This window comes from Rousettus aegyptiacus, unplaced genomic scaffold (assembly GCF_014176215.1).
Source record: "Rousettus aegyptiacus isolate mRouAeg1 unplaced genomic scaffold, mRouAeg1.p scaffold_m13_p_4, whole genome shotgun sequence".
Taxonomy (NCBI): Eukaryota; Metazoa; Chordata; class Mammalia; order Chiroptera; family Pteropodidae; genus Rousettus; species Rousettus aegyptiacus.
Genome location: NW_023416307.1, coordinates 140,811,002 through 140,823,888, shown reverse-complemented (window position 1 = coordinate 140,823,888; position 12,887 = coordinate 140,811,002). Strand labels below are relative to the sequence as shown.

The following is a 12,887-nucleotide window of genomic DNA, read 5'->3' as shown; positions in this document are numbered from 1 at the left end:
ACCAGCCCTATCCACTTAGGTTACTTCACCTGCAAATCACACTTAATTTCATTTGTCACCTCTGTATCTCTAGCCTAACTGAGAGAATAAAAAAGCATCATGAGATACTGTTGGTCTGATCATTTGTGAGTTGTGCTTTAGGTATTCCTTACCTAAAGCTCTGAAATGTATGAATGATTTATTTTAAAAAATAAGCAGATTGTATTAGTGTATTTTTTATTTAAAATTTGATTTAGCTTTCTCGGATAAAAGGGAATATGTTCAAAATTATGTATAACCAACAGCTGCAGCCCTGTATTGCCTAAATGTTCTGGAAAAAAAATTATCAGAGAGGGGAGATTTTTGTTATAACCTGGGTATACCCCCAGGACTATATCTAGTATATGAACATCATTTTCTATGTGCTATGGCAGAACAAAGGGTGAGAGCTATTATATTAGAGTGCCAAGTGGCTGTATTATATTTTATGTGGTACTCCTAAAATGTAGACTTCTAGGTTTATAGTGTGATAATACAGCAGTATTTAATACACCTCCAAACTCCTGTAGAATAGAAAACCATGGAATCATTGCAAGTTCACACAATTATAAGACCTCTTATTCTGTCTTTTAATACTAATTTAATTGAGTAAATAATTTATTTTATACACATCCTTTAGGTTAAATAATAGATTGTAGTTCACCGTCAACAGAAGTAAAAATTTAGTAATTCCTATATTACATGGATGAAAATATTAATAGTAATTAACATGAAATCGGTGAATGAATAAACATTTTAAACATGTTAATTATTTTAGCTCTAGTTCCCTAACTTTAGTCACTTATAGATTATCATTGCAAAAACTCGGCCATACTTGAGACCATCTGTACTACTATTTTCCTTATCTATGTTTATTTTATTTGACTTACTTTCTGAACTTAAATTTATTTAAAGAGGAGTTATTATTACAAATGGAAAGCTGGTGTAGTATCACTTGCAAATATAAAAATAAATGCAAATCTAAGCAAGAAAACATTATTATTTTCTTAGTAGATATCTGCTTTCCTGAGGTCTGCTTTCTTTGTTATAAAATCATATTAGCTAGTATTTGAGAAATGGTGTGACACACTCGCTCCATACTGAAATGTAACCTTGATATAATCAATAGAAAGAGAAGAAAATTGGAAAAGAAATACTTTTTATACCTGATCTACTTACTGTGAAAAATTATACTGTGCCCCATGCCTTGGAAAATTCAGTTTTTAAAAATAGTTGATTGGTTCTGGTGTCAACAGAATCAAATGAATTAATCAAACAACTGGATCTTTTGAGAAAAAAAGAGTCTAGGATCTGATGTCCATAAATAAGAAACAGTCCTTTCTTGTTGAGGTAGGGGAAATGGTGTCCTATATATGTGAAAATTAAATCATACCAAAACATGTTATGAGAAATGTATTCTTTGTCAAAACACAGAGTATATTTTAATGTTATGGATGCTATCAGTGTGAGTCAAATGTAAATTTGGGGAAGTGTCAGTCAAACTCAAATTTAAAGTGCAAGTGATGCCAACTAAGAGTATGGCCTAATTTCTGGATTGACACTGACATTTTCCCCTCATTACTCAGTTTTTCATTTTCAGCAGCTAACACCCAGGCACTGAACTAATGTATGAAAATTCTTATGCTCTGCATTTTGGCTAGAAATTGTCACTTCATGATTTCTAAGCTCTTAATTTTGTTTTCTTACTAGATGACAGAGAATCTATTTTTATACTTGTCTTTTGTTCATAAAGGTCAGATCTAAAAAAAGTAGTCAGTGTCTCATCCAAATATTCCGGAGAGCACAGCTAATATTCTAGTCATTCTTATTATGAGCGACTTTCAGGAGCTTATTTGCAAATTGGTTCTTAACATAAAGTACCTAATCCTGAATTTCATAACTGCCAAAGTGATTTTGAGTACGTGCCTTCTTTCATATTATTGCCTAGCAATTCTTTTAGCATATAAAAATGTGCTCACCAGATTTTTATCAAAAGTTATACTAGCCTATACCATGCAATTTGGCATATAATTCTATACTTTTTTATACTATTTGTTGGAATTCGGATATGCTAACTATATTTCCCAGATTATAAGCATCTTTAGTAAAGTTTGCGTTTATCTTGAGCATTTCCTCTGAGATCAGGCCCTTGAAAACTACTTATTGAGTAACAGGATGCAGACCTGCCACTATGTTAATCCTTGTTTATCCTTGCTATTGAGAACAACTGCATTAGTCATTTTCTGATTACTTAACAAATGAAGAAACAATGGCATTTTAATGTTATACTTCATATTGGGGAAGGGGTGAAAGACCAATGATAATTTGCTTCCTAATTCTTCATGCTAAGGTGGGCACTGAGGAAGTACGGACCAGGTTCCAGAAGATACTGCCTGCCGATGTAGGCTTTTTTTTTTTCTTTCTTTCTATATTCTTTGTAGGATAATGTCTTTCCAAAGGGATACTCAGACTCACAAAAGTTACTGATGGTCCCACTCCAAGACCAAGTGTAAACTGCATATCACCTGTTAAATGACAACCCACACCCCTGCCCCAAGGGTTTCTGTCCTGGGGGAAAGGCTACATGGAAGGAGGGGAAAAGTCACACTAAGCTCTGGTAGGGATCAAAGGAGGTCAGTATGGCTTGGGTGAGGATGGTAGCACAGTTTTCAAAAGAACTGAGTCAAGAAAAAAGCAAGGCTCTTAAATTTCAAATCGCCATTATCATTATAACGGAATTTAAAAAAAAAATAGTTTCAGAGTATATTCAACTATCCTTTGAATTGTCATCATACAGTAATTTAAGTATTGAATATGATGACAGGTTAGTCAGTACTGATGAGAAAGAGGCAATTGACCTCTTTCTTTTAGCTGGGCCACCAGCCTGTCCTCCAGCCGAGACCTCACCCGTGTGTAACTGACATTCCTCACTACGGAGTCCATAGATTATTGGGAATATATTAGATAGTGAGTTAATTAACATTGTTTATTTACATAACTACTTAAAAAAACATATTGGAGTGCAAAAGCACAATTCTTAAAGTTATTCTTTAGCAAGTGTCCTGATTTTATTTAACTCATTAATGATGGAACCAGGTAGAGGATAAAAGAGCTGTTTCCCAGAGCATTTAAAAAGCAGGGGCTTATATAGTTAGTTAGTTAGAAAGAAAAGCTGAAATTGCATTGCTTGATTAAGCATAAAACTGGTGAAATGTCTACAGGACAATTAAACCATATATTTTTGTGATTAACTTCTTGATTGGCCTGTAAAATCATACCAATATGCCAATTTCTGCAGGTTAATTGCCAATGTTACAGGCTATAAATTGCCTACACCTTTGTTAGTGAGGATTGTTAGTTTAATATTCTGGGACATTACCCAAAAGTATTAGACTAGGATTAAAGGGAGTAATTAAAAAATTCTGTAGCTAGCATCATGTCAGAGAATTAAGCAATGATTATTTTGTCTAGTTTTTATGATTGGGAGAAATTTTTATTGTTCAGGTAATTGAATGGAGGAGTGGATCTCTTTCTGTTCTTTTTAGTTTGATTGGTTGGTCTTTCCATTCAGAGTACTGAGCGTCGAGTGATATTCGTGGCACAATATTTTATTCCTGAAAATTCTGGGCTTAATCAATAGTTAACTTTCAGAGGAAAAATAGCACCCTCCCGGAGGAATAAGGGGAGCCTGCATGTGTTGGCTCGTCATTGTAGCGTTGCATAAGAAATAACTAAGTCAGTGGAGAAGTCAAGCTGTGTGGACTAGACCAAGTGCCTATGCTATTTTTAGGCCGCACATTCAGGAACAAAAAAATTTACCTTTCTACATTTTCCCAACTCTGACCTTAATTTTTATATCAAGCCCCCTTCCAGATATCAGAAAAGCTAATCAATTAGCCTAAAGGCAAATGTCAGTTTGCTGACTTCTTTATCACTCAGACTTAAAGCCGGAAGAGAGGGTTGCCCTTCTCTCTTCTTCCTTGGGCGATATTTTTGTTCCAAGGACTTAATGCCAATTAATTTAATGCCAAGGTACTAGGGCTTTGAGATCGCCTGTGCTGGTATCCGATCTGATTATCGAGTGTGGTTACCCTCCCACATTAGCATCCCCAAAATGACACAACCCTCCTGACTTCCAGTTCCCAGCCCATGTTTCCACCAGTGGCTGTGTTCCCTAGAGTGAAGGCAAAACATCTATAGGGTCTGTAGGGCAAGCTCTCCCACCCTGTCAGCTCAGCTTCTCAGGGGCCTGGGCAGGTTAGCCTGCTGCTCCCCACCTCTCTGGGCCTGGAGACTGGGATGCTCAGTAGAGCCACTTTGCCTCTGACAGTCCAGGAAGCTATCCTACTGCCTCACCTGACCCCATGCTGTAAGGTTCAGAGAACATGTATATGGCTAGAGACTCTCAGAGTTCCTCGTGGGAACTGGGCACACAGCCTTACCACTCCTGGAACCCCAAGCTTAAAGACATTTTCATCATCCGCCTCTTCCTACTTAACTGCCCGCACCCCATACTTTACCCAAAGTGAGCTGGAATTTGAGTCTCTTCTGAGAATGTCCTTGCTTTTTCTTTGCTCTTCATCCTCCCTCCTCAGAGAAACTTAATTTTATCAAGAAGGGGCAGGAAGAAGAGTTTATTCAATGATAGTTTTTTTGAATCTCTTTACCTTCCCCTTACACGATCGCTTTTCAAAGTCCAGGAATGTATTCTCTCTGTTCCTGGCTCCTCTCTGCCACCCCATCTAGGGGAAATACTGGCCTCACATCCTGCATACTTGACGATGAGAGGCCCAGGAGGCCAAAAGTGATGTGAGAAAAAATACAGCAGGAAATTCTCTACACAGCATTTTGCCATGTGTACTGTGTAGTCATTTCTAGGAACTTTTAACTTTGAAAATCTTGAGGTTATGTTTTAGTTATAGAAATAACTAAAGAGATGGCAAGTTTAGAATTGGGGAAACCCTTCCTAATCTTCTCTCTCTCTCACACACACACACACACACACACACACACACACACACACACAGAATTCAAGAGAAAAGGGCTTCAAAGTAGCCTTGCTCCTTTAGCCTTTAGCTTGTATCTGAAGATTCAAATGAAAGGGGAGTGAATGGAGCCAAGGCTTTGGTGCAGCTTCCCGCCATCCTGTAATTCTCTGGATGAGCCTCCTATGAACCTCTTGTGAATGCAGCTTCCTTTATCTAACTTTTGGCACCTTGCACACCACTGGGCATAGGGACTGATTGCTGAACATTTGTAGATTCGAACTACAATTCAGTAACTTCATTCATTTTACTTGAAAGTAAATCTGTTCACCATACTTTAATTTAAAAGGTTGTATTGTCTTTCAACAGGGAAGTTAGTCCAGTGGAGAGAAGTCCATGTACGTTTTAGTTCCATTCATAAAGGGAAAATAGTTTTCACTTCTTCAGGGAGCTCCAGCCTGAAATTTTTTCCTCTCTATTGTTCAAAAATTCCTGGCTCTTAGCAGAGAGAATTTAGAAAAATAGTTGATTGATGCTATATCTTGGTCAACTGGGGAAATACAGTGTAATCCATCTTTTGATCCATTAATAGTAATTAATGGCCACAGGATTTGCATTGTGAATTATAGTTTTAATAGACTGGATATGTAATGTAAATCAAGTCTCAAAGCGCAGGGATGGATAACAAATAACTTGGTATTATTATGTACCATGAGATAAAGTAGAATAATAAAGCATGTATGTACATGATTTTCAAAAATATTAAATATGTTACATGTTTGAAAACATAGGTAGACCATCATGTTAAAAATAGCATCCCTTTTAAGAAGAGAAATAATATTTCAGGCCTAGGAATGAGTGTAGATATTATTCTATATCCGAGGTAACCAGAGGAATCGTCCATGATTTCACAGCCTCCTAGTGAGGAATCAGAGGAGAATTGAAGGCCCCTCAAATCTTGTCTACACTGTGTCAGTGCAGTGTTTTAGGGCCCACTTGGTTTCATGTCCCAGCATTCACTTGCTCTGTGATCTTTTTTGGGCAATTTCCTTAAACTCAGTCTCCTTATCTGTAAGATAGGATTTTAAAAAACCGCCCTTCAGAATGGTTGTGAGGATTAGATGAGACTAAATGTGCAAAACCTTTCCCAGCGTCTCACCTAAGTACCTGCTTTAAAAACACTGGCCTCCCCCTGATCTTCCTCCGCACCACCCCGAGCGGAAGAATAGCTATTTAATGTCATGCTTGCCGCAGAGTAAGCAAGCAAAAATAATTATTTTTTGACACTTTTAAGTAAATAGCCTCTTGCAGGGAATTTTGTAGTTTCCTTCAAAGTTTTAAAACACTAATTAAATTCATTTAAAACTATTAAAGAAATATGAAGTATTCTAATTTGAAACTTAGATTATATTTATGTTTTAATAAAACCAAATACTGTCTATCTTTCTTTCATAGTAGGAACCATATAAATATGAATCACAGGTGTGCTATGTATGACTGACATTGAAATATGATCAGCTCCTGCGATGTCTATTCAAGGGAAAATTGTTTTAATAAAATTATCCTTAGGACAAAATTGTCAGTGAAATATATGATGCTTTTTGTGTGTGTGGAGTTAGGAAGCATAGTATTTTCAGGGTGCTAATCCGAAATATTTATCGAGAAAAATAATTTAAAACTCAAAATTATATAGCTAACACTTGCCAGTTGGTAGTTGAAAAAAATTAAAATTAAAAGAGATATCTATTTGGATTTTTACCAGTTTTGTTTTACTAAAATTATTAAGGGCTAAATAAATATACATTTTTGGGGTGGAGGAATATAAATAATTGTAAGGATTTGATCAGGCACGAAAGAAGAAATAATCATTCCTATACCCAGGGTTAGCTGAAGTTGTTCGTGAAATCAAGAGGGTTTGCAAATGGTACAACCAGAATCCCTCCCAATTATTGCCAGTCTTAAATCTCTTTTTCCTCCCCAATCCTAACTTATGTAATTATTCACATCTAAGTAGCTTTTTTCAGAGCACTTCAGGAGTGCTGACCTGATCATGGAATCCTGTCTCACCATGATACAGCAGCAGCAGCAGGTACCTGAGAGAGTGTTCTGGGGGGTGCCTGAGACTAAAAATTACCATTAGCCTAGCTGTGGGGGATGGGAAATGCTCTTTACATTGAGGAGAAGCACCAGATTAGGTGAAAATACTTTTAACATATAAAATGCAATTAAAGGATAAGTATTCAGGCTGCGTGAGGAGCACCTACAAATCAATAAGGAGAAAGAAGCATGGGACGCAAACAGGAAATTTACCAAAGAAGCGCAATAACTTCAGACTTCAGGTGAATGAAAAATAAAACAAAATCAGATTGAAAAAATCGAGAAGTTTGATAATATATAGTGTTGATCAAAATTTAGAAAAATGGATTCTTTTTTGGTCAGAGGGCAAATCGATTCAGCCGCTTTAAAATCTATTTATTAGAATAAGAAGTATGAACATCCAAGGGCCCCGCTGGTATTTAATTTTTTCTGTCTACCCTAAAAGACCTCTCATACTTATGCACAACGAAGCATGATGTATATACTCACCGCGGCATCATTTACAAGTATGAAAAATTGAAAACAAACTAAGTGCCCATTAAGACAGAAGTGGCTAAGTAAATTCTGATGCATACAGAGCACATAGGAATACTGTTCAATAGTGGTTATAAAGAATGAGCTAGAACTATGTGTGTTCTCAAAAAAAAAAAAAATCTCCATGATAGACTGAGGAAAACAATTGTAAAATAGCTTTATGATGTGTTGTCATTTATTTAAAAAGAGAGAAAGAAAGCACGAGATAATACTAGATTTTCTATGATAGTAGCTTTCAAACTTTTTCGGAAATGGCTCTCACATTTTAAGAAACACATTTTATGTCTCGGTTGAGTGGATTTTCTTGCTACATACTGTGCACTCTGACATTTTTCATTCCTACTCTATTTCATTCCATCCCATTTTTCAAATGCTATTCATGACCCATTAAACTGATTCCAGGACTCAACCACAGTTTAAAAAATACTGCTCTGGAGTTCACACTTATATATGTAAATGGATAGAAAAGTGACTGGATAGCAACACACCAAGCTGATATCTGAGGTCACTTCTGGGGAGGAGGCTGATGGCCAGTGGTTCCAGAAAGCCACCAGCCTCTGCTGTAATATGTAGGTTATTTTAAGTTTGTTTCCTTGTTTTACAATGGACAAGCTTAATTAAACGTTTTTAAATTTATTTTTTTTAGAGAGTAAGCGATCAAAACTATTTTCAAAAGTCAAAACTGTACTGGGATTGAAAGAGCGTGGTTAAAGGGTCTTAAGAAAAACAACTTTAAGTTACATTGCATAATTGACTAATTCAGAAGACAGACATTCTAGCTAACTATCTCTGTTTTTGTATTTAGGGCCACAGATGAGCACATTCTTTTGGCAAGGTAGAGTCAAACCTGTGTGACATCCCACTCAAAATGTCATCACAAATCTAAGAATACTCTGCCGTGCTGTGAGATTTTAACTCGTTCCCTATAAATGTTAAGTCCACATACCAAAAACATAAAGTAGGTAACATAAAAGTGACCAAAAACCAAGGTCTTTAGTTTCAGACAATGCGAAGTTAATGTTCCTGTTGCAGCATCAGCTTGGCCATGTCACATGGTCTCTAGTTTTTGGTCGGGTCTAGACAAACAAATGGTTACATTTTAAGAATTATTACTGCATGAAGCAACACTGTAGAAAATATGACAGGTGTATACTCGGCCACCTCTACAGGCTGGAGCCGATACCTCTAGATCTCTACTTTCTATTTTAGAGCTATCTTAATTTCTTCTGATTTACCTTCATATTTTTACTCCAGGAGTAATTTATGAAACCTCATCTTAATGGTCAAGTAATTGATGCTCAAAAGGAATCAGATACAGTGCCTAAGGAAGATTGATCCTTTACATTTTAAATATTTAAACAAAGTATTAAATACATATGAATGAGAACTAAATTATTTCTTGTGTGAATTTTTCAAAGAACTCAGAAAGATATCCATAAAGAAATATTTGACACCAAGCTAGCCTAAAACTGTGAAAGTGATGTGGCTCTATAATGAGAATTCAGAATTAATTATAAATACGTCTTGTTTAGACCTAGACTGAAATCCAGGTGAAATTATAATTTGTAATAACCACGGGTTTGAAAATCACTTAATTCTAAGTAACTTTTGTTCATTAGAATTTTTTATTTTGTTTTTTTTCCTTGTTCTGTAAGATTGGTTATTCGATGTTTACATTTAGTAGTTTTAATAAAATTAGTTTTAAAATGTTAAATGAATTTAAAACTTAAAAGCATTATAGGTTTTTAACTGCATATATCTAAAGCCCAGCTTTTTCAATGGCCACCGTATCCAAGTCACCAGTGACTCCTGGTGGCAGCCTAATATAATTGCAGATAAAAATTCCAAGAGAGAAGTCTTTCAGATGTTATGCGACATAACATTATATTAGTTAGAAATCTGAAAAGTAAAGGGAAGGAATCATGCATTGCATATTATAAAATATTGAAGTGTTACAGGGTCCCTGCATAGTGTCTCATTGATAGAATGAGGGTCTTTGCTTTTTTTTTTTTTCAGTATTTTACCCCACTTTCCACTAACATCACTTTTGAGAGAGAAAACCAGGACCTCGACTAACTTCAAACTTTATCATCCACAGCATCTGCAGGGATTGCTGTATCCCAGAGGAAAGTCCGTCAGATCAGTGACCCTATTCAGCAGATCTTAATTCAACTGCACAAAGTCATCTACATCACGCAGGTCAGTATTTCCTTTTTATCTTAAAGACAAGTTTGCTGCTAATATTGCTTAAGAACTCCTCTGTGGAACTTTCAATGAGAGTGAATACTTATCCTCCCAACTACGTATATTTTTCCTATAACCCCCAAATCTGCTTCTATTGTTAGTTCCCAACCAAAACTAAACTTTAATGCAAATGGGCCTTCGGACTGGGGATGAAAGTAGGGACAGAGCTGGGCCTTTGAAGCAGCTTCACTACAGGAAAGGGAGAGGAAAGTAGTGTCCACTCACGAATCCTGGGGATGCTGGGTTGAAAAAGACCATTTCGATTGGCGTGCCCCAGTGACATTATAAAACTCTAGGAATAAGTGTCGGTTTACAACCAGGGTCTAGAAAGGCTGTGTACTTCCTCCTCCCCAGTAAATAGTCACTCTAGGAAAAGGCTGCTGGTTTCTTTAGGGAAGTCTTGGGAATAAGTTTATAGTATGACCCTAACAGCAGTGTTTCAAGGCCCTTTCTCAAGGGGCCCCAGCTTTCCTACTGAGTAAGTAGCTTTGGATCTTCGAATTGACAAGTCTAGAAACTGTGGGAGAGGCTATGATTCTTCACTGTGGCAACAGCAGCTCAACTCATGTTTTGTCTGCCAGACCTAGAGTTTGTTTTCTGTTATACAGATTGATGAATACTGCAGTGGGCTGAGGACCGACAGTGGACCCTTGAACAATGCAGGGATTAAAGGCACTGTCGTCTCATGTAGTCGAAAATTCATGTAACACGTCCCCCCCACCCCCCCCAAACTTAACTACAGTCCCTTGGCATCCACAGGGGATTGGTTCCATGATCCCCGGTAGATACCAAAATCCTTGGATGCTCAAATCCCTTATATAAAATGGCATGGGATAATGCATGCCGTCCCTCTGAGGGCTAGCTTTCTGACACTTGAGAGTCTTAAATAGATCACGTTTTCATTTTCTGCTGTCAGCTATTCTCTTAGGCAATCACACAGAATTTTAAATGAAAGAGGGTGAAGGAATAGAAGGAAATATAGGGGGTAGAGGAGAGAAACTTGGTTAATAAACCAAAATATAATCTGCCATATCTCTGCTGAATAAAGATATTATATTCAAAATTGCATTTCCATGTAAATACTGATATAGAACGATGGGGAAAGTATTCTTACCCCTAGTGTTATGGAAATAGCTTATTGGTTACCTCTATGATTACTAAATTGAGAGAAAATATCTTTTCACATTTAAATATAGTGCTCCTATCCCTGTCTTGCTAAGTTTTATATAATAAAAAAGCTTCTTAATGGATGTATTCCATTTCTTTATTGGATTTCAAAGTATTTTAAAGTAGGAATGAAACTATTATGAATATCTTACTATTATGCTCTTACCCTGGCAGCATAACAAATGACTTCACAGTTTTTGGCAAGATGGAATTCCTTGCTACAAGTTCACATATAACTATTGCGGTTTTTAAAATGTATTTCCAGAATACTTTAAAGTCGATGACTTTGCACATAGTAGAGAACGATTCCTCTTTGTGGAACTTTAAATTATAGTGCTAACCAAAGTCAGTGCCTTTCAAATGTAGGAGAGAAATGCAAGTCTAAACATTAAACCAGTGTATTTGCTGTAGGTTAAAGACCAAGACCAGTATTCTCTCTCTCTGTTAATTGCAAAGGAAAACTGCTAAAAGTAAAACTGAATTGACAAAACAGACAAACAAACAAGTTAACAAAAACCTTTCCTGTTCACATATTTATTTACTAGTCAAACTCTCACAGACTTATGCTGTAGCAGCTGACCTGATTTGCAGGGCCAGATCCTTCCTGACAACCAGCAGATGACCTTTAGGGGGAAACTGCTTACTTTTGGCTGCTGGTGGCCTTTTCTATCCAGTTTCCATGGAGACAGATCTGTAGAAATCATCTAAAAGCAACTATTTTAAAAGGCAGGATGTTAAAATCTTTACCCTGCCTTCACTGATTTGACATCTGTTTTCATCAAAACCAAGATGGTAATCTTAAGACCAGCAAACTGAGAATGAAATCAGTGATTCCTTTCCATTGCTGGAAACCAAAATCGATCTTTGGGCGTATCAGATGACCAAAGTACATATGTTACCTTTGAGTATGAGTTTTTATGTGTTATTGGTTAGGTAAGACCTGTGTAGCTAACTTTAGCCTTGTATTATACTTAGGATCTGATTATTTTGTTAAATAAATGCTTTGAAAATCAGCATATAGCAACTTTAAAAAATTAAACATCTGTTTCCTAGAGAACAGGCAGGCAGTTTGATTGGAGCTCCTTCAGACTGCCACTTCTTAACAACCACGGTTGTTGCCAACAGAACACAAGTGTGTGGTTGGGAATAGCAGTGTGCTGTCCTAAGATGAAAGCTATACTAACGACTGTCATCGGTGAAACATGCCATTTTTTTCAGCAGCGATGATGGATAAAAATAGAACTATCCATACCTCTCTTATCTCAACCTCCTGGTTCCTAATGGCAAGGGTGACAGATTAAATAGAACTTAGGGTAAAGTTGTGTTTCTTAAGTGGACTTGGGTTTTTAGAATTTGTAAATTCTAAGAGAAGTTTTACATTTTGTATGTTTATTTTGATGATAAACTTTGAATATTTTACTTCAGCATTTAGGAAAATCTCTCAAGCAGTAATATGTCAAAATACATTTTATTATTATTATTATTATTATTATAACAAAGATACTAAGTTACTATCAAACAGAGACCCATGACAACTAATGGTCTGTCAATGTATTCTTGGAGATACTAGAGAATGTTGTTCTTTAGAAAGAATTCATATATTATTCAAGTTTGAGAAAACCTACTATAAAACATACATATCAGATTTTATTTTTTCTTCTGTTACTTTGGCATCATAAAAATAACAAAAATCAAGCTTTTAGAAGTGATGTTGAGGGAGTCATTTATCTTCTCTAGAATCACCTTCCTTATCAGCAGAATTCAGGCTGCTTATGGGACTATTGTGATAAAGAAAATAAAGTGTGTGAAATATTCATAAACTATAAAGTGCTGTACTATAGT

General features: G+C 36.2%; 1 protein-coding gene across 5 annotated transcripts in view; it reads left to right on the top strand.

Moving 5' to 3' along the window:
- Positions 1-12,887, top strand: part of NEK10 (NIMA related kinase 10) — a 187,183-nt gene that overhangs the window by 153,822 nt on the left and 20,474 nt on the right. For all 5 annotated transcript variants that reach the window (XM_016149581.2, XM_016149580.2, XM_016149578.2 and 2 more), the window contains one exon: positions 9,733-9,833. In XM_016149581.2, coding sequence (XP_016005067.1) covers positions 9,733-9,833 — 101 coding nt within the window. The remainder of the gene's footprint in view (positions 1-9,732; positions 9,834-12,887) is intronic.